Source organism: Solanum verrucosum, unplaced genomic scaffold (genome assembly GCF_900185275.1).
Source record: "Solanum verrucosum unplaced genomic scaffold, falcon-dt-bn FXZP01000060.1, whole genome shotgun sequence".
Lineage (NCBI taxonomy): Eukaryota > Viridiplantae > Streptophyta > Magnoliopsida > Solanales > Solanaceae > Solanum > Solanum verrucosum.
The window spans coordinates 8333588-8353381 of record NW_026020129.1 but is presented as its reverse complement, the minus strand read 5'-3'; the positions used below and the strand labels follow the sequence as shown (position 1 = coordinate 8353381).

Sequence of the window (19794 nt, the reverse complement as noted above, 5' to 3'; positions counted from 1 at the left end):
GTATCAATCACCGGAAAGGCATTCAGAATCACGGCTTTGATGTTCCATATGCACTGAATTATCATTCTGTAATGATAGAACTTGTTGTGGTCACCATACTTGCAGGCAGTCCATGCTTTTCAAAGTTCCCAACATACTTTGAAGCACTTGTTGTTAGGTCAAAAGTGACTCACACTAAGCCTCGAAAGGGCCCCTTATTTAGGCAGATTCGTCTCCTTCCTTCTTGTGAGAAAACTAGTCTTTGGGTACGTGCGTTGCACGTGTGTCCCATGTAATTTTATTTTAGATTGTTAGAACGATTACAATTCTATGAAAACATGCATGTAATGAGAAATAAAATGCAACAATTACAAATAATTAATCATTAAAAGTGTGACAAGAAACACCAAACAAGGGGTGCATTTTAATGTTTAAAAGTAATTTCCTATAAAGTAACCAACGGTAAATCTGAACGTTGGTTAGTAGTAGCAAACTTTCACTAAAGTCACAAATAACAAATTTGAGCCTGATAAAAATATAGAAAATCGTAGAAAATTAAACTAAAGAATTCTAATAGGGAGAAAACACACAAAAAATATACATGAAAAAATATATAATATATACATCCTTCTTAAGACTTTAATCATAACAGTGCATATGGAAAAAAAAGGGAGGATAGAATTACTACATAATTCTCGGAGTTCTTGTCTACACCTTCTCCCATAAACAATTAAAATTCAAGGGGTCACTTTGTTACTTACTAATGAATATGATCACTTTATGATTCTTGAGCTTGCAATGAAGTTAGGAGGTGAAAAGATTGTAAAAACATTATGATTAATTAATATTTAACTTATGAAAGAACTTATGTAGTACACTTATAAAAAAATTACAAGTTTATCATTTCAAATGATACAAATAGAAGGATCTACCTAAAAATGCAACATAAAATTAAATTATACATAAAATGTATTCATAGAGATAAAACCACACTAAATAAAACATAAGTGTATGTCTATCATAGTTTCTATGTATCCATTTGAATTCCCTACAGTGGAGGGTACATGCCTATTTATAGTGATATAACCCTTTAAATTTCATATATAACTGATTATAGTCTTTTCATTTTTTATACACCCCTACGAATTTCCTAATTACGCACCATTCAACTTCCTAGGCACCTACTCAAATAACCAGGGGTGCATGTTTAGATGCATGCGGTATGCACACGAGGTGACTTCATTATAAGTATCTCAAATCCAATGTAATATAGTACAATCACTCTTACAATTTAAAATAGTCATTTTACATCTAACAATAAATTATTATATTGGGAAAAGACATAAAATCCCCCCTAAACTTGGCACGAAAACTTACTTTAGTACTTAAACTACACGGGTGTTTATATACCCCTTTAACATCTTTTAAGTGATTAAAACACCCCCTAAGGGATGATGTGGCAGAGAGAGTGAGTGCACTCTCCTGAAAGTGCGTGAAAAAAGAGAAGAAAAAAAGGTGAATTTTTAAAGCCCTACACATGACCTTTTTTTATTGGCCAATATATAACAAATTATTTAAATAGTTTTTTTTCATATATATTAAATCTTTAAAATATGTAAATTTTCTTATTAAGAGGTAAATGAAATTAGTGGGTCCCCTTTTTATTTATTTTTTATTTTTTTAATTTTTATTTTGTTGTCTTCTTCAATACACATTTTTCTCCATTGAAACATCTCTTCCTCCATATTCTTCCCCATCTCTATCCACTATTTTCATTTCACTAATCTTTTACTAATTCGTAAAATTCAATAGCAATGTCATTTTATTGACGTCGATTTCACTCTATTATTTGTATCAATTTGGCAAATGTAAACTTTCTTAAATTTTGAGCGACCCATTTTGATTTCTAGATCATTCAAACATTTCTCATAAAATTTATATTTTTTTTTGGATCAACTTTCTTATGCAATCTTCATTTCTTATTTGAGTTGTAAAGAAAAAATTGACTTTCGAAAAAATTCATTCTCCAAGAGGGAAAATTCATTGGGAGGGTTCGAAGAAGATAATGTGAATTTCTTCTTTAAAGTGACTTAAAAAATTGTTGAATAGTGAAGAAGAAGAAAAGAAAGTATTGAAGGTTGGAATAATGGTGAACAACAAGGAAGAAGAAAGAGAGGGGGTGGGGTGGGGTTGAGGGTGGGGGTATGCATTTATAAATTAATCAATTGATATAATTAATTTTAAAAAGTGTTTAAGAAAAAATAGTGAATAAGTAAAAAAGAAATAAAGATTAATGACATGGTGCCTACATGGTTATGATGTGGCGGGTGAGAGTGGTGTTATAGACTCAGGGTGGAAAAAAATCACTTCAAAAATCTTAAAGGGGGTATTTAAACGCCCGTGTAGTTTAAGTACTAAATTACATTATCCGACCAAGTTCAGGTTTTTTTTTTTAATGTATTTTTCCTTATTATATTTGAAATAGAACTATAATTATAAGTATGCAACACACTAAAAGATCATTCACAATGTATACCTATCATTTTAATTTGTTTTCAAGATTTTTGGAGGTTAATTCCTTTCTATATGACGATAACATCACCTATTAGAAAGTTAAAATTGTTAAAAATCAAGCAAAATAAAGGGAATAAATGAAAGAGATCATGTCATAGTACTATACCGAAGAATATACCTAAAAAATTCTTACCTTTATTTTTCAATTTTTCACGGTCTTATATAATTTAGCCTCCAACTCAACTTACAAATATTTTTTTCCATTTAAAAAAACATAAAAAAATTATTTTTAAAAACAAACGTAATTAATTAGCACGTCAAAAATCTAACCACATAACCAATTAGAGAATATTCTAGAAGAATACGTAAAGATAAAAGCTGGAGTATTCAATAAGGTGATGGTTACACTTCCCAACTTATTTGTCTTTCTGTCATTTAATATAATTTGATTACAAAATTATAATAATTTAATGGTAATATTTTATGAAATGTTTTCTTACAATTTTGTATAACTTGAATATTGAAGAAATAGTTCATGACTAATCAGTAAAAATGTCCTTCAACTTATAATGGACATTTTGGTAATTCATTTTTTAAACTTAAAAGGCTTCCACTTTCAAAATAATAATATAATATATACAAAAATGAAAATTTAGAAATTAATATAACATAAAAATAAAAATTATGTTTTAGAGACTCAAGTACAATAAATTATGAAGTATAATATTATATTTTTATCCCAAAGATAATATTTATTATTGAAAATGGTATTCATTAGTAAGTATATTTCGAGATTTTGAAATGTTAAAAACAATTGATAAATAAAAAAATAGACTTTTGCAATGAACAAACAATTGATAAATAAAAAATGAGAAAAAAAGAAAAGCAAACAGGAAAAAAATAGTTTGATAGTCCATAAGAAGTGCTAAAATATTGAATAGAACAATTACCTAAGATGCGAACTGAAAAAAAAGAAATTATATCTTTTCACTGCTTCAATCGTATAAAATCTACATAAAGCAAAAAATATATAATTAATTGGTGTTGCAAAGTTGAGTTGGCATTCTATTATCCCAAAAACCTTGTATAAAACAACAATATATAATCACACATGCATATAGATATTCATGAAGAACACTAAAAAAAGAAATAGATAACAAATCAATCCATGTTTAGAAAGATACAACTGACTTTATGATATTTGTCATTTTAGAGCTGACCTTCCCTAAATTAAAATTTTGTTTTCATATTGCCCAGAAGATTAAGTTAATATCTTTCTACAGCATCGTCTTGTAATTGATTTTGTTGATAAAATATGAATGTTTGTTGCCCTTTAGAAAAATTAAAAAATGCATGTGATAAGACAAAAAAATCTTTCAATCTCAACAATAAGAAAACAAAGAGTTGAATGTGGAAGATAAAGAAATCTCTCAATTCCCAGAAAAGAAATGTTTCTTTATTAAATAAAAGTAATGACTTTTGGTCCGTTTTGTCTCCTTTTTTTTTTGTTAAAATAAATTCAAATTAAGAGATTTTTCTAGAGAAGGGCAAATTGGTAATCCAACTTTGAAGTTAGAAGCTTCCCACTTATATAAATATATGATATGATCAGAGTAAGGGTTGTAGGTCGAGTTCATGGTTTATTTGGACTTGTGTAAGGATTTTCCTACAGTTAGTTAGAGAAGGGCAATTGGCTTCCTTCCTTCATTCTTATGTTCATGAAGTACTGTGAGGAAAAATACTTTTACATTTTAATGTCTGAATCAAACGTCTTTCAAATATATCATATGTTCACAAGATATTATGTCCGGAGACAATGGCGTAGCTAGATGGTTGTCAGGATGTCCAAAAAAATACCTCATATACAAGTAAAATGATACACGAAATGATTATATAACATATATTAACCTTAACACAACAAGCTATATTGTAGCCCAGTGATTTCAGATGCTTGGACTGAGGCAATGTTTGTGTGTTTGAATGTCACTAGTAGCAAATGTTTTTTCCACTTTTCGAAAAGAATGTTGTGTTATTTCTGGACACCCTTTGTGAAATTCCCCAACCAACTGTTAAGTCACACTTTCATGTTAGGCTACTTTTCATCAGGAGTACTATTAAGTTGTTACCTGAATTTCCAATATTGAGTTAAGTCCATGAACTTTAGATTTAAACAAAACAAAAGAGCAAATCAGAAAGGGTAAATTAGTCCAATCACATTTTATTAGGTTAATAATAAATAAAGTAATATATTGTTACACAATTCAAAAATAAAAGCTAAATGTAATATCGTAAATTACAAAGAAGATTAATGTTATAATTACCCTTTTCTAGGTTTGGGGCTGGTAGGCAGCAGGCAGCAGGAGTTGTTTTAGTTTTTACTAAATATCCACCGTGATTGAATCACAAACATGAATTCCAAAACAATGAGAAAAGGTACAGTGAATTGGTCCGAACTTCCATACGATGTACTTGTTACGATAGCGAATCGTGTTACATGTATTGATGATTTCGTTGTATTCGGTGCCGTTTGTAAATCATGGGGAACTGCTGCTACCAAAGAAAACTTTGATTTTTCATCGCCACAAGTTCCGTTGCTTATGTTGGCTGCTGATGAAGACAATGATTATCGAGAATTTTACTCTATTTCCAAAGAGAAAGTTTCACACAGAGTTTTTCTCCCAGAAGCTAAAGGGAGAGTTTGTTTTTCATCGTTCGGATGGCTTTGTACAGTAGGATATAAAGGTACCAGAGAGATGAAGTTATTGCAACCATTCTCACGTGCTCAAATTCAACTTCCTCCTCGGACTAGCTTGATAGAATATTTGGAAGATGAAAGGTATGTGATAATCTATAGAGTTGTGTTATCTGCTAATCCTTCCTTAACATCCGACTATATTGTAATGATCTGTTATAATTATAAGCTTAAACCTTATTTGTCATTCTGGCGACCTAGAAATCTTTACTGGACCAAAATTGATATTGAAGGATGTGGTTCGCTCCAATGATATCCAATACTTCAACGGACAGTTTTATATGCTCACTTATGACGGAGTTTGGGTTATTGATAATCATGATCAACCCCGCTTGCTTCTCAAGAAAAACTCTAATTATGAGACTACATATTGTCCATACTATACACGGTACTATCTAGTCGAAGGATCAGGTGCACTATTAATTGTTAAGCAATTCTGTGAAAATGGTAAAGTAGTTGGACACATTGCTGGCGAATATGAATTTCAAGTATGGCAACTAGATCTAATCGATGGAGAAGCAAAAGAGGTTAAAATCTTGGGAGATGGAGCATTATTTTTGGGTTGTACTGCTTCAACTTCAATTGACCCTTCTAGGTTTGTAGGCGTGAAGCCTAATCACATCTATTTTACTAATGGGAGAGAGTTAAGCCTCAACAAACACAATGGCAAATATATGAGGGCTTACAATCTTGAAGATGGAAAAACTACATTTTTTAATCATAACACTCATGTTAGTCCTGTTTTCCCATCAACTTGGGTTATCCCGTTGTTCTAACATTTTAGATTAAAAGTTTTTGCTTTGGTCATTTAGTTTTGTTTTCCACCTTCTCAAGATAAAGTTTAGAGAATTATTTATTCTCTTACATTGTAATCTTGTTTTACATATATGTAGTTTCTTGCTTTTGTTATTATGTTTTGGTTATTGCATTAATTTGTTGTTGTTACTGTTCTTTTTCCAGAATGTTCTGTGTTGCTTTCTTTATCAGTTTTATAACTTCTTGATGGACCTCATTAAAAGTAACGTGGTAATGGTTTCAGAGAGAGAATATAATGGTAAGGTCAAGTATTGTGAGAATAAATCTCTGATGAATGGGAAATCAATAAGCAGGGGAATCCTCTAAATTGGAAAGTTTGAGGATATTAAGGTGAGATGTAACTCTTGAATGTTATGATAAGGTGTATGTGTGTGTTATCACGGAGGTATCTCCAATTAAGAGGTATATGTCAGCTTTGGACAGGATTTCGTTCATTAGAAGAGTGGTGCCTCAGAGATATCACGTTCCACAAACTTAAGTTTTTGAAACTAGTAATACTTAGATATCTCAAAGTGGGATGCCTTAGTGCTTGAAACACTTGTTATAAGAGGGTGTGAGAAGCTCGAGGAGATCCTCTTAGCTTTGCAGATATTCCAACACTGAAACAAATTAAGTTGCTATTTCCTAATGCTCTCTATAAATATCATCGTTACTGATCGAGGAGGTGGAATATTTCCTAGTTTCAGCAAATATCACTATATGTATGATTTCTGTTCTGTCATCAAATTACTTCATTATTGTTAATGAACAAGGTCCTCTATCAACAATCTATGTTTGCATTGAGATAGTGCAGAGTCCTCTATCACCTTAGAGATGGAACCAACATCTCTATCGATACAACAACAACATAAGTTTCAGTATAATCAAGTTTGAGACGGTAAAAAGTAACGGAAGGACTTTATATATCGATGATTTGAATTATTGATTTCGATTTGGTAATTTTGAACAACTCTAAGGACAAGTTGTAACCCCTGCAGTAGCACCCGAGTCTCTGTGCCAATACTGGATAGTATTTGATTTTGAAGTTTGATAGACAAAGTTTACCTTAATACTTCGTGTGGCAAAATCAAACTCAATTTGCCTAATTCGTTTTAATTTTGGTCGGGTTATTAATCCATCCATTTATCAGCTAATCCATTTCAATCTAATAAAAATTGGATTGATATGTAATTCAAATTGACTCATGAGAAATTTTGTCAAAATATTTTCAATATTTTTCCTAATTTGATTTGTTATAGGTAGTCATAATAAAGAAAAAATAATAATCTTATTAGGTACTAAATGTTTTAATAAAATAAATAAAACAATTACAACATAGTAAAATTGGGTTAGATTCAGTCTTCACCTGTTTTATAATTTATTACTTGATCCGTTTTGATCTAACTTTTTCGACCCACCCAAATTTAATCCAAAAATAACTCGAATTGGGTCCGTTTTGATCCAACTCTTTTCTGACCCACCCAAATTTAATCCAAAAGTAACTCGAATTGGGTCCGAATTTTCCTCCAACAAATCTTCTGGTTGAGCGCTTACATAAATTTCCTCAAAACGCAAAAACCCTAAAAGTAAAATCACTCTTCTCTTTTGCCCCCTTTTAAGTTTTAGCTATGGCGGATTGGTCGTTACTTCCATACGATCTACTTGTTACAATAGCAAATCGTGTTACAGTTATGGAGGATTTCGTTGTATTTGGTGCTGTTTGTAAATCATGGCGAATTGCTGCTACCAAAGAGAATTTTGATGGACCATTCCCACAACTTCCATTGCTTATGTTGGCTGTTGAAAGAGACGACGGCAATGATTATCGTGAATTTTACTCTCTTTCGAAGAAGAAAATAACACGAGTAGTTCTCCCAGAAGCTAGATCTAGAAATCGAGAATGTTTTTCAACAATGGGATGGATTGCCACCGTCGAATATGCAGGTATCGGAGAGATGAAATTATTGCACCCTTTTTCACATGCTCAAATTCATCTTCCTCCCCATATTGGTTTGAGAGATTGGGAACCAACTCATGAAAATAGCTATGTGTCTATCAATAAAATTATATTATCTGCTAATCCTTCGTTTTCGTCCGATTTTGTTGTGATTATTTCGTATAGTAGACATAAAAATTATTTGGCTTGTTGGCGACCTGGAGATCTCTTTTGGACTCCAATTGATGATGTTGATGAATTTGGTGAATTATGGGATATACACTACTTTAATGGACAGTTTTATATGATTACTTCTAGCGGAGTTTGGGTTATTGATGAGGATTATGAACCTCAATTGGTTATTCAGAAAAACAATTATGGTCCGCGAAAGCAGCTCTATCTTGTCGAAGTATCCGGTGCACTGTTACTTGTTTCACAATTTTGTAAGTATGATGGTTTTTTTGGATCCTATACGACCTATGACTTTCGAGTATGGAAACTCGATTTAATTAGACGTAAAGCAAAAGAGATTAAGGTCTTGGGAGATAGTGCAATTTTTTTAGGGAGGAATGGATCATTTTCAATTGACACGTCTAAGTCGATAAGAGTGAAGCCTAATCACATCTATTTTACTGATAATTGGAAATACGGAGATGGCAAAGATATGGGAGCTTACAACCTTGAAGATGGAAAAATTCAATCTTTTTATGCGGGCGTTTCTGTTCATCCTATTTACCCAGCAACTTGGGTTATCCCATCATTATGATATCAAAAGGGGAATTGAACATACCTCCGCAACATTCTCTAGCCTTTTAGTTTTGGCCATTTATTTATTTTTTCCGTCTTATCAAAGTAAAGTTTTAAGAATTATTTGCTTTCTTTGATCGTAATCGTGTCTGTATGTTTATGTTTTGAATTTCAATCTTCTTTTAAGTAAATTTTGATGATACTTCCTATGAATGATTTAGGCTTGTGATATTCACTATGCAAATATACCTCTTTAATGAGATGTTGTCTGCTTTTTTCTCCTTCCAGCACATAATTTTAGTTGTGGATTGCTAGAGTTTTTCAGTGATTAGAACTTGAGTGCGAAGTCTTAGTGTTTATCACTTTTCAGCCCTTTGAAGATGGTTAGCACTTGGTAATACACATCAGAGGATAGCTCGGTAGACTATAAGGGCTCGTTTGGTGTGAGGGATAAGAAATATAGTCCTGGGATAAAAAAGTAGTACTGGGGATAAAATTTTGATGCTTGTTTGGTTGACATGTTTGGGATAACTTATCCCACCATTTATAGCATAGTGATATGATAAGTTATCCCATATACATGGTGTGATACGTTATCCCAGGATAGTTAATCATGGGATAACTAGTTCCCAACCAAACGACCCCTAATTACTTTGTAATTGTTATTCATTGTTTAAAAGTTATCATGTTGAGAGGAAAGGACCATGAATCTTTACGGGAAGTAGAGTAAAGAACTTACGGCCTAGAAACTCCTAAAATTTTAAAAAGTATATTTGTAGCAGATGTAATTCCTTTATTTTGCAGCTCTGTTTTGTGGTTGATCCTGTGGATTATTACACAAAAAAGGGGGAGTGGGACGAGTACAAGAACTACTGTGAATCTGCAGCTATTGTCGTGGTAGAAGATGATTCTGTGTTGGTATTGTCCTTGTTGATCCTTGGCTAATGCTGCAAGAGTAAAAGCTAGTGGTGTATCAAAAACCGCGACTTTGTCAAAAAAGTTGCACTGCGACCTATCTTTGTTAGGTTGTCCTCCACTCCATTTGCCTCCCTGTACGTATGGCTTGGAGTAACCACCTGCAGTCGTACAAAATATTGGAGTGTATGAGGTTAGTAGATTGCAAGAGATGGAGAACTTCTTACACATCTATTTCTATGACCTATGTTGCTCGGACTCTTTAAAAATGTCAAGGGGTGCGTGTCGGATCCGCAAAAAGTAGTGTATTTTTGGAGAATCCAACACGGGTATGGTATCGAAAGTGAAGAGTCCAAGCAACTTAGTCTATGGCTAGTGGTTGTAAGTTATGGGCAGGGCCAGCTGTTACCCCTGCAGTAGTGCCTGCAGTTCAGTGCCAATACTGGATATTGTGCATAGCGTTCACAGGTAGCCATGTCACCAACAACCACCATTGCCTCCTTTACCTGAGCCGGAAACTATTAATGAGTGAAAGCCACTTAACGGTAAGGAGAGGAGTTCACGAATGTCTTTTCTCATCGTGTAGTCGGAGAATTTGAACACCACTACATCCCTCCATTCCTCTGGAAATATGATCTATTAGTGTCTAGCAATACTAGTATTCTCTTGCACCAATTTGTTAAAAACCAAGAATTTATCTTTAACTTTGTTCTACCTCCATAGAGATACTGATTTCTTGGGTGGTGGGTTATACGGAATTATATGGTTTTTTAAATTTTGATTAGATGATTAAAACAATGCAATACTCTTTATTTGTTGGATGAAATTTGTCATTCCTAACACATGTACATAGCTATATTTTGGCTAAAAATGCATGTATAGTTATCTCCTCTGTTAGACTGTTACTATGTGGAAACTGGAACATTAAAAAAATTTAAGTTGGAGTTGTGTTTGGTCATACTTTTTGCGATGAATATTTAGAATCTAGTGTACTTTTTCTATATATGGTTTAATTTATACCCCTAATATTTAAAAACAAATAAAATCACCCAACTCAACTAAATTTATCTAAAACATACAAATCTGCTCTTAAGAATAACATCTCATAATAGATATCATGTAATGTCATAGAAAGATTTCATATACGAGATGTTACATACCATTATAAATATTTTTTCACTTTATTATTTGATAGTTTTGAAGTTAGATAATTGAATGCACTTTTCGTAAAAAAAATATGAAATATGATTTGAACATAAAAACATAATTCAAATAGTGGCCATTTTATAAAAATAAAAAAATTTAGAGTAAAATTTTAAAAAGAAAAATATAGTAAATAAAAATAAGGTTTTGAGTGTTTTTCAAATTCTACTAGGTCTCATAAGTAGAATTTTTTTTAGTATAAATTACGTGCTAGGAGCAAATTCTTGTCCAATTATTTTCTTTTGCCTCTTTTTTGAGTGTTTTTCAAATTCTACTAGGTCTCACATAAGTAGAAATTTTTTTAGTATAAATTACGTGCTAGGAGCAAATTCTTGTCTAATTATTTTCTTTTGCCTCTTTTTGCTATGGCGAATTGGTCTGAACTTTCATACGATCTACTTGTTACGATCGCGAAGCTTGTTACAGAGATAGAGGATTTCGTTATATTTGGTGTTGTTTGTAAATCATGGCGAACTGCTGCTATCAAAGAAAATTTTGATCTGTCATCAGCCCAACTCCCGTTACTTATGCTGGCTGCTGATAAAGATGATGATTATCGAGAATTTTACTTTCTTTCCCAAAAAACAAGTCCACCTAAAGGGCCATTACGTCTTCCAGCTCATCAAGGACGATGGCGTTGCACTGTGGAATATGTTACAGGTATCTTAGAGATGACATTGTGGAGCACTTCCTCACATGCCCGAATCATTCCTCCAACACGTGAATATAACAATCACGTGGTCATTGACAAAGTTGTGTTATCTGCTGATCCTTCCTTAACATCCGACTATGTTTTGATGATTTCGTATTATAATGGCCATGTACGTTATTTGGCTTTTTGGCGACCTGGAGATCTCGTATGGAATAAAATTGATATTAAAAGATGTGGTAAATTCCAAAATATCCACTACTTAAAAGGACAATTTTATATGATCACACGTGTTGGAGTTTGGGTTATTGATGTTGCAACGCCTAGTAATCAAGAACCCCGTTTGGTTGTTGAGAAAAACAATTGTGGTCTACCTTGGCCGTATAAAAAGCATTTCTATCTAGTTGAAGTATCAGGTGCACTATTACTTATTGCACGATATTCTAGTAATGATAAATTTGATAGAGCTAATTTTGGATATAAGACATATGCATTTCAAGTATGGGAACTATATCTAATCAAAGGAGAAGCGAAAAGAATTAAATTATTGGGAGATAGAGCAATACTTTTGGGGTATAATGCTTCAACTTCGATTGACCCTTCTAAGATAAAAGGCGTGAAGCCTAATCACATCTATTTTACTGATCTCAAATTGGGTGTCAGATATATGTTCGCTTATAGTCTTGAAGATGGAAAAATTCAATCTTTTGTTCAGACACATTTGGTAGACTTTTGGTAGACCCTTTCACCCACAAACTTAGGTTATACAATGGTGGATTAAAAATGCTAGCTCTTGCTTTAATTTGGCTTTGGCAATTTGTTTTTTTTTTCTGCGATAATGTTTAGGGAACTATTCCTTTACCTTGAGAAAATTGTAAGTTAGACATATTAACTTCAATACATGATAGTAAAATGTGTATTAGTAATGTAGGATTTCGTTGTATGTGATGTTGTTACTAAAGAAAAATTTGATATGTCATCGCCCCAAATCCCGTTACTTATGCTGGCTGTCAATAAAATGATGATTATCGAGAATTTTACTCCCAAAAGCAATAAACAGCTAGCGAGTGTCGGATGACTTTGCACTGTGGAATATACAAGTATTGGAGAGATGACATTGTTGCCCCCCATGGCCTGCTCCCAAATCCATCTTGGATAATTGGAAACCAGGATATGACTACATGATTTCCTATTTTAGGCCTGGAAGTTGTTTGGTTTTTTAGCAACATGGCGATCGTTACTGATCACTGTAACAAAAATAACTTTTAACTGCAATAAATATACACATTAACAAAGAGTTATAAATCTATTCACTTTTTTTTTCGAAATTTTGTTTTATTATATATTGTATTTGAAATTTTAAAAACATTCAAAACGTTGGAAAGCTAGATGTGCAGAAAGGTATGGCGACACCAAATGCTCAATTAAAAGGATTAAGTACCAAATCTTATCACATATGAAATGGATTTTGAACAAGGTTATGCCCGATAAGAATTAGGGGTCGGATTGATTTTGCATTTGCAATCAAATGATGCTTCTAGTGCTAAGAATTGACCAGACAGTAGTAAAGTGGGACAAGCCTAAATGGCCCTGCTTTAAATTAAATACAGATGGCAACAAGATGCATGCAAAATAGTCATGGCTTTGTAGAGATTCTCATGGAAATATTGTCATGGCTTTCTCATCTTCCTTGAAGTAATGACAATAGCAATACAACTGAAGTCAAGACTGCTCCTTATGGACTGAAATGGTGCGTTCAAAATGGTATTAATAACCTTATTGTGGGAGGAGATTTTATGTTAGCTATCAACATAATAAACGACAAAGTTCTTTCACCTTGGCACCTGAAAGATACTATCACAGAAGCTCAAAGTTGGCGCAAAAAATCAATTGTCAATTCCAACATTGTTATCGAGAGGCTAATCAAGTTGCGGATGCATTTGTCAAATGGAGCATCCACCATCAAGACCACAATTTCTTTACCCTGGAGGACTTACTGCAAACTACGAGAGGCCCTTACAAAATGGATCAAGAATAAATGTCCTTGCAAAGATTCAAGCACAAGAAGCTTACTTTTTGGTGACTAAAATCCTTGTAAATAACTAGCTGCTTGATGCTATTTGTTGGAACTTAAGTTTAGGTTCAATTCCATTTTGCAGCTATGATTTTGGAGGCAAAGACTTTCCACCTCCTTGTATATGTTTGGTGCCGAATTTTTTAGATTAATACAACACCCAAGCTTTACTGGGAAATTGAATAAAAATAAAATAAAATTTAAGTTATGTTTTATGTTTTAATCATAATTCATATTTTTTATTTCAAAAATCACACACACACACAATGTTTTTTTTAAAAAAAATACATTCATATTCCAATATTCTTTGAAAAAAATTATGATCAAACACAAATTTAACTTAAAAAATTACAAATAAAATAAATAATTTTTAATTTTCAAGGTCAAATGCACGATTATATCAAGGTATGCATTGTACCTCTCAAATTTTTACTATAGAAAAGCATGGTTTGGTCAATCTTCAAAAAATGACTTGTTTTGATGATGTGTTTTTGTCAAAATAGGTTTTTAAAGAAATACTTTTTGGAAAGAAACCAATAATTATGTTGTCCAAGCCCATTGGTGTGAAAGCATTTATTTAGCATTTTTGTCTTTAATAAAATTTGAATTGAAGACTTCATGATTCATAACTTACTTCATTAATTATTAGATCATACCTTTAAATATCATTGTTATTTATAGGATTAATTGTTAATGACTTTAATAATATTTTTTTCTCCCTCATAAATTAACACCCAAAAATACTTCATGAAAATGTTGATCAAACACCATCTCTACTTTCAAATGTCTATGCCAAATAGAATAGGGTGTTTAGGGAGGGGGAAGACAAGTATTATTTCATTGTAATCTTGTTTGACGGATGTTTATTTCATTGTAATCTTGTTTGACGGATGTTTATTTCATTGTAATCTTGTTTGACAAAACAAGTATTATGTCTCACAATTGTACACATCATTTTCCTACAGACTCTTCATATCACTTTCCTACTCACGTCATTACTATGTAGCTAGAGCTTCTAATGCGTGAGCAATATCATCAGAACATGACGTTCACTACAAGAAATAAGTTATTTAGTGGCGACTAAGTTTGCCACAAATGCTTTAAAAGTCGCCACGAATGACCTTTTGCTGCGACTCAAAGGTCGTAAAGAAAAACTCAGTGGCTGATACCCTTTCGTCGCGACTATGAAAGGTCGCTGCGATATCTTGCAACAAATAACTTGTTGCTGCGAGAAAAGTCGCCACAAAAGATATTAAAGTCGCCATGAAAACACCCAGAAATCTCACCAAAAAAAGGGTCGCCACAAAAACAAAATGTTTGGTGGCGACCATTATCGCAACCAACATGTATTAGTGTCGTATGTCATCGCCACAAAAGTTTGATTTTATGGTGGCAGTTCTTGTCGCCACAAATAAATCCTTTAGTGGCGACAATACATTGTCACTAATATGTACATGTATTATGCATACATAGTTTTTGTGTGGCAATTATTGTCGCCACTAATATCAACTTCTATTTTTTTTTAATCAAAAATATTTTCATAATAGTTACCCAATAACTAATTGTACCAAATACTAATTTTTGGCATAGTTGACCAACCACACTAGTTCAATCATATCTCAAAAGTTATGAACTTTTCATTAATAAAAGTCATAAAATAAAGTAGACATCACTACATAATTCATGAGGACCATTGTATATAAGTCTCATCATAATATTTTATCATTTTAAATACACAAAAAGAGAATCACAAAGTAACTTCCAAGAGAATCACAAAATAACTTCTAAGAGTATCACAAAATAACTTTAGACTCCTTCACAATCATTCTCCTGCTAAGCAGCTTGTCCCTGAAATTAAAAAAAGAATTACTTCAATAACATACTGCTGATTTATATTAAAATAAAAAATAAAATAATGTAAAGCTTCCCTCATCTCTTTTAATTATTTAATAGCAAGCCAACATCAGATTCATGAAAAATAATATCTCCAAAAGTCAAAGCCAAACCTATCTGATCATTAGTTGTTACTCAAAGTCATGAAGAGTTCATATAATTACATTTTGTTGGAATGTTTATTAAAACATAGCTCCACTAGTTACTGCTACCAAAAAATAAACTAGGTCCAGCCCTATATTATAATTGAGAATTAAACAAGAAGTAATTAAAAAAATACTTACTGCTCAAAAAAAATTGGTTGCAAAAGAAGGTGTCAAGTAAAGCTAATGAGATAGGCCTAAGGTAAATCATAAACTATCAATTTTGATCTTCTTTTCTTGAGCAGAAAAGATTAAGATTTCATCTATCAATATTCAGTAGTCCAATAATATGCAAAGGCAGAGAATCAATTTAATCATAAATTTGTACAACATAAAAAGAAAGGTTCAGGAAAATGAATTTGTCAGCTAGCTTCTCTTAAATACTAATTGTCTAAGATGTTGTGGTTAGAAGTCAAGTTATTTATATCCTATTCTTTTCTCGTGTCTTTCTTTGTGTGTGCTTTCTGTTTTGAGTTGTTATCAACACATTCTTATGCAACTAACGGCTTAACATGTAATGAGCTCCTACAGGAATTCTCAAAAAATCCTTTTCCTAGTTATTAATATGAAGAAGTTATGAAACATAAGACATTTTAAGAAGTCAGACCACCATTTGTAAGAGTTATTGATATGAAGAAGTAAATCACTCTCATTGCCACCTCCTCAATGGAGTCAAAAAGTGAAAAAAAAAATGTATAAAGATAATAATTCATCACCTGTTGCATTCTAGACATTATATCAGCCATTTGTTCTTTTATTCTTTTGTCCACTTCTTCTCTCATCTGCTCTTGGAATATTCTATCCATTTCTTCACGAATTTTTTCTCGTTCTTCTTGTAATTTATGATCCATCTCAGCTTGCATCTCTTGCCGAACGTTTGTCATAGCAGAAGACACACTAGCTTCTACATCTGCTTGTTGCATGTGGTTCTTTCTAGGAGGCCTCTTTCCATAGCCTTTTCCGCGAACGTAGCATGTTCTCTCTCCAAGTACAGTGGCTAAAATCTCATCTCCAGTCATTGGATTTGCATTTTCTTCGAGTTGTTGTTGATCAGTAACAAGAGCGTGAATACGGCCCTGCGATTATATATGTGTAATTATTTACAATAATAGATAACATATATAAATATAATAAAGGTAATGATGAATGAAAATTACATGAACTTCTTGTGATTGTGGATCCGACCATAACAATTCTCCTTTATCATTCTTACGTGTGTGTTGGAGCTCCCAAACTATATCTACCGTCGCCTTTTTTCCAGTTTGGGGATCTTTCTGTAGTGAAATTATATGTAAAAACTAGCATTACTTAAACATTATGACAATGAAAATAGGGTTAACAGAATTTTACCGTGGATTCTTCAACTTTTGCAAAGGATTTAGAGCCACACGAATGCTTAGTTGTTTGTTTTTCCCTGTTTGATTTATTTTTTGCACTTACAGACTGCAATAAATATAATAGAATAAGAGATAATGTTTAATTAGTAATTCATCAGACACTATTTTATCAAGTTACCTTAAATTTTGTACTTCCAAAATATGAAACCAGATATTCCCAATCCATGGGTGAAACACTTTCTGGACGATGGACAGTCTTTCCTCATCAGTGTTATAGAGCAGGTGTTCCTTGTGTAATCGAGTCTTCCATGCTCTAAAGAGCCTTTGTGTTGTGCTAATTGCAAAAGCTTGCAACACACTTTCTTGCCTGCCTCTACCAACTTCAAATTTGTCCTAAACTCACATGTAAAATTGTATATTTTGTCTTAACATTAATAAAGATGTGATTTGAAAGTCAATTTAACATTAAAGTTAACTTAATACCTTCACCTTCAACCACATTGTGTGTCCATGTTTGGCAAAAATGGTTGGCCAGTCACCATCTAAAAATGAGACAGTGGTTCTCACTACCAATCCACAGTAATTGACAATATCCCTAGCCCCTTCACCTACAACTCTATCAATATCATCAGGAATGTCAACTATAATTTTACCCCCATACTTGGTCTTCATATCCACCTTCATAGATTTATACGATCCCCTACCCCTCTTTTTTGTAATGCTGCAAGAAGCTGTGATGGGAAAAAATAACTTTAAGAAATATTAAAGTTGAAAAGAGGTTGAGAGTACATTAGTAAAAGGAAATGAATACATATCTTTGTCCCTTCAACTGTCAGCTCGTTTCTCCAAAAGATTAAAATAAGTAGCCAAAAATTACATCAGAAATTTAAGCCATCATAAAGTTTCTCACAAAACTAAATCAACATACAAACAACTACACTAAAGTGCATTATCAGCCACAAACAACATGAGAAAAATAACTAGTACACAGATGGTTTATAAGATTTATTTAACTCCACATTTGCTTGAGGATTACTACTGACTTTGGAGAAAAATACTCACCCATCGTAAATGAATTGCAGGTTTTCGAGCAAAGTAAGTTTATACGGATGAAGTCGAGTTCAAAAATCTGATAACCACACAATATAAGGACACATTCTAATATTACAAAACTAAAGCTGCAGAAGAAAAATATCTATATTTATGATATTTCAAATATACAAAGAAGAAAAATAGATAAAGAGATGAAGTACAGAGACGCAAGAAAACTAACCTCCACCATTGTTTACATTCATTGAAGAGGGATGCATACTATCTTCCACATTCATTGATAATTGTGAATCTACAGAGGTCCTCTGACCTGGTTCACGAATTGTAATCGGGCATGAATGTGGCAATGAAGATTGATTAAAAGTAGGACTTAATGATGGGTTGTTAGCCCTGCCTTCGATATTTCCTCGTCCACGACCCTTTCCACTTCGACCTCGTCCCATTCCTATCATTTTCTACATAATCACATAAAATTGTTAATTGAATGTCTCAATCATTAGGTCATTGATGGTTACTATTGATGTAAGTGTAAGTTGAATTGCTACTTATGATCCATTTTTCGAATTATTGGAGTTAAAAGTTGTGAGTTTTTTAACTTCTCTGAAAACTTAGGATAATCAGGTATGCTTCTAATTTAATCAGTGACTCAATAATAAGACATAGCTCTAGTTAAGTCTCTGTCACAAGTGTTGTTGTCTAACCTACCAAAGTCCCATAACTAAAGATTCACCGAAAGAATTTAATGATTCTTCTTCAGAAGGGATGTGAACTAAGGATCGAAGATCTTATCACTAGAGACAACTTGGAGAACACGAACACGTACATGTACTTTGCTTGAGGCATTGATCTCATACCTGGGCTGGTTGACACTGATTGGGCCTGACAATACAACAAATAAGTATTGCTAGTTTCTTAGTTGTAGCTTAACTGTACATAAAAACAGAGTCGTTAAGCCTCAAAAAGCAATCTGTTTTGTAGTTTGAGGTTGACGATAACTATAATCTCAGTATTCCATAAGAATTTCACTCCGGGCTGAGGTTAATTGTTCATTCCACAATTGATATTATATACAACATAAAATAAGAATATGTTATTCTTTAGATAGCAGCAATTTTATGAAGATGAAGAGCACAAAACATAAAATTAGACAAAAAATTTCAGCACTTAACAAAAAGTTAAGAATCAAAGAATGAACATTTTTCAAGCTCCACACTGGGCCTAATATCTTCAAACAATATTTATCAAATTAAAATGCACAAAAACTACATCCATCACGTTCAATATGAAAATAGGACCCAAAATTCTTAGCCCAAAACTAAAAAAATTAAATGAAAGTTTCAACCAAAAAAATAATACCAACTAAAATTCACAATAAAAACACCAAAATCTATACACATTAAAAATCAAAGTTTCAGCTTACTCAATTTTGTTGGATGCCAAAGGTGAATGTTATACAATTTCTTGTGCCAAATTCTCAGTATTCCTGTAGATTTTAAAATGGGTAAAGAAATAAGAGGTTAAACCGAAGAATACAAAGGTGAAATCAATGAAACAACCACTATATTTCAAATGGGTAAAGAAGTTAGCGATTTAATAGAGTTTAGGGCTGAACTTTAGAGCAAAGCATATGATTTAGTACCTGATAGAATAGGTGATTAGAGTAATAGCTTTACACCATAATTATGTGCAGGATACAGATATGAATTTTCTGTAGTTTAGGTCTATGGGTTTGGTGATTGTGTGTAGAGAGAGGCAAGATTTCACAGAGAGATGAAAATAAGAATATACAAAGTGCCGCTTCAGTTTT

At 32.6% G+C, this 19794-nt stretch overlaps 4 protein-coding genes and 1 pseudogene across 6 annotated transcripts in view; 3 read left to right on the top strand and 2 right to left on the bottom strand.

Moving 5' to 3' along the window:
* Positions 1–19794, bottom strand: part of LOC125826167 (ATP-dependent Clp protease proteolytic subunit-related protein 2, chloroplastic) — a 231171-nt gene that overhangs the window by 20693 nt on the left and 190684 nt on the right. Inside the window, exon 1 of one of the 3 annotated variants that reach the window (XM_049505483.1) lies at positions 6613–6616. The exons of the other annotated variants lie outside the window; for them this stretch is intronic. The gene's annotated coding sequence lies outside the window, so the exon portion shown is untranslated. Of the gene's footprint in view, positions 1–6612; positions 6617–19794 lie in introns of those variants that run through there. 3 annotated transcript variants of the gene reach the window in all.
* LOC125826708 (uncharacterized) lies at positions 4902–6021 on the top strand. Its single transcript, XM_049506056.1, has 2 exons — positions 4902–5329; positions 5415–6021. Exons 1-2 carry the CDS (start codon positions 4902–4904, stop codon positions 6019–6021), a joined length of 1035 nt encoding a protein of 344 aa, XP_049362013.1.
* On the top strand, positions 7669–9668 carry LOC125826707 (F-box protein At2g26160-like). The gene is made up of 2 exons (XM_049506055.1): positions 7669–8724; positions 9528–9668. Exons 1-2 carry the CDS (start codon positions 7669–7671, stop codon positions 9666–9668), a joined length of 1197 nt encoding a protein of 398 aa, XP_049362012.1.
* LOC125826706 (uncharacterized) lies at positions 11207–12229 on the top strand. Its single transcript, XM_049506054.1, has one exon. It carries the CDS (start codon positions 11207–11209, stop codon positions 12227–12229), a length of 1023 nt encoding a protein of 340 aa, XP_049362011.1.
* Positions 15398–18430, bottom strand: LOC125826705 (uncharacterized; annotated as a pseudogene).

Excerpts from the sequence above, each read along its gene's own strand:
- LOC125826708 (XM_049506056.1), top strand. The coding sequence starts at position 4,902 with ATGAATTCCAAAACAATGAGAAAAGGTACAGTGAATTGGTCCGAACTT. Across the intron at positions 5,330-5,414 it reads GAATATTTGGAAGATGAAAG|CTTAAACCTTATTTGTCATT; the intron begins GTATGTGATAAT and ends TATAATTATAAG.
- LOC125826707 (XM_049506055.1), top strand. The coding sequence starts at position 7,669 with ATGGCGGATTGGTCGTTACTTCCATACGATCTACTTGTTACAATAGCA. Across the intron at positions 8,725-9,527 it reads CTATTTACCCAGCAACTTGG|CTCTGTTTTGTGGTTGATCC; the intron begins GTTATCCCATCA and ends TTTATTTTGCAG.
- LOC125826706 (XM_049506054.1), top strand. The coding sequence starts at position 11,207 with ATGGCGAATTGGTCTGAACTTTCATACGATCTACTTGTTACGATCGCG.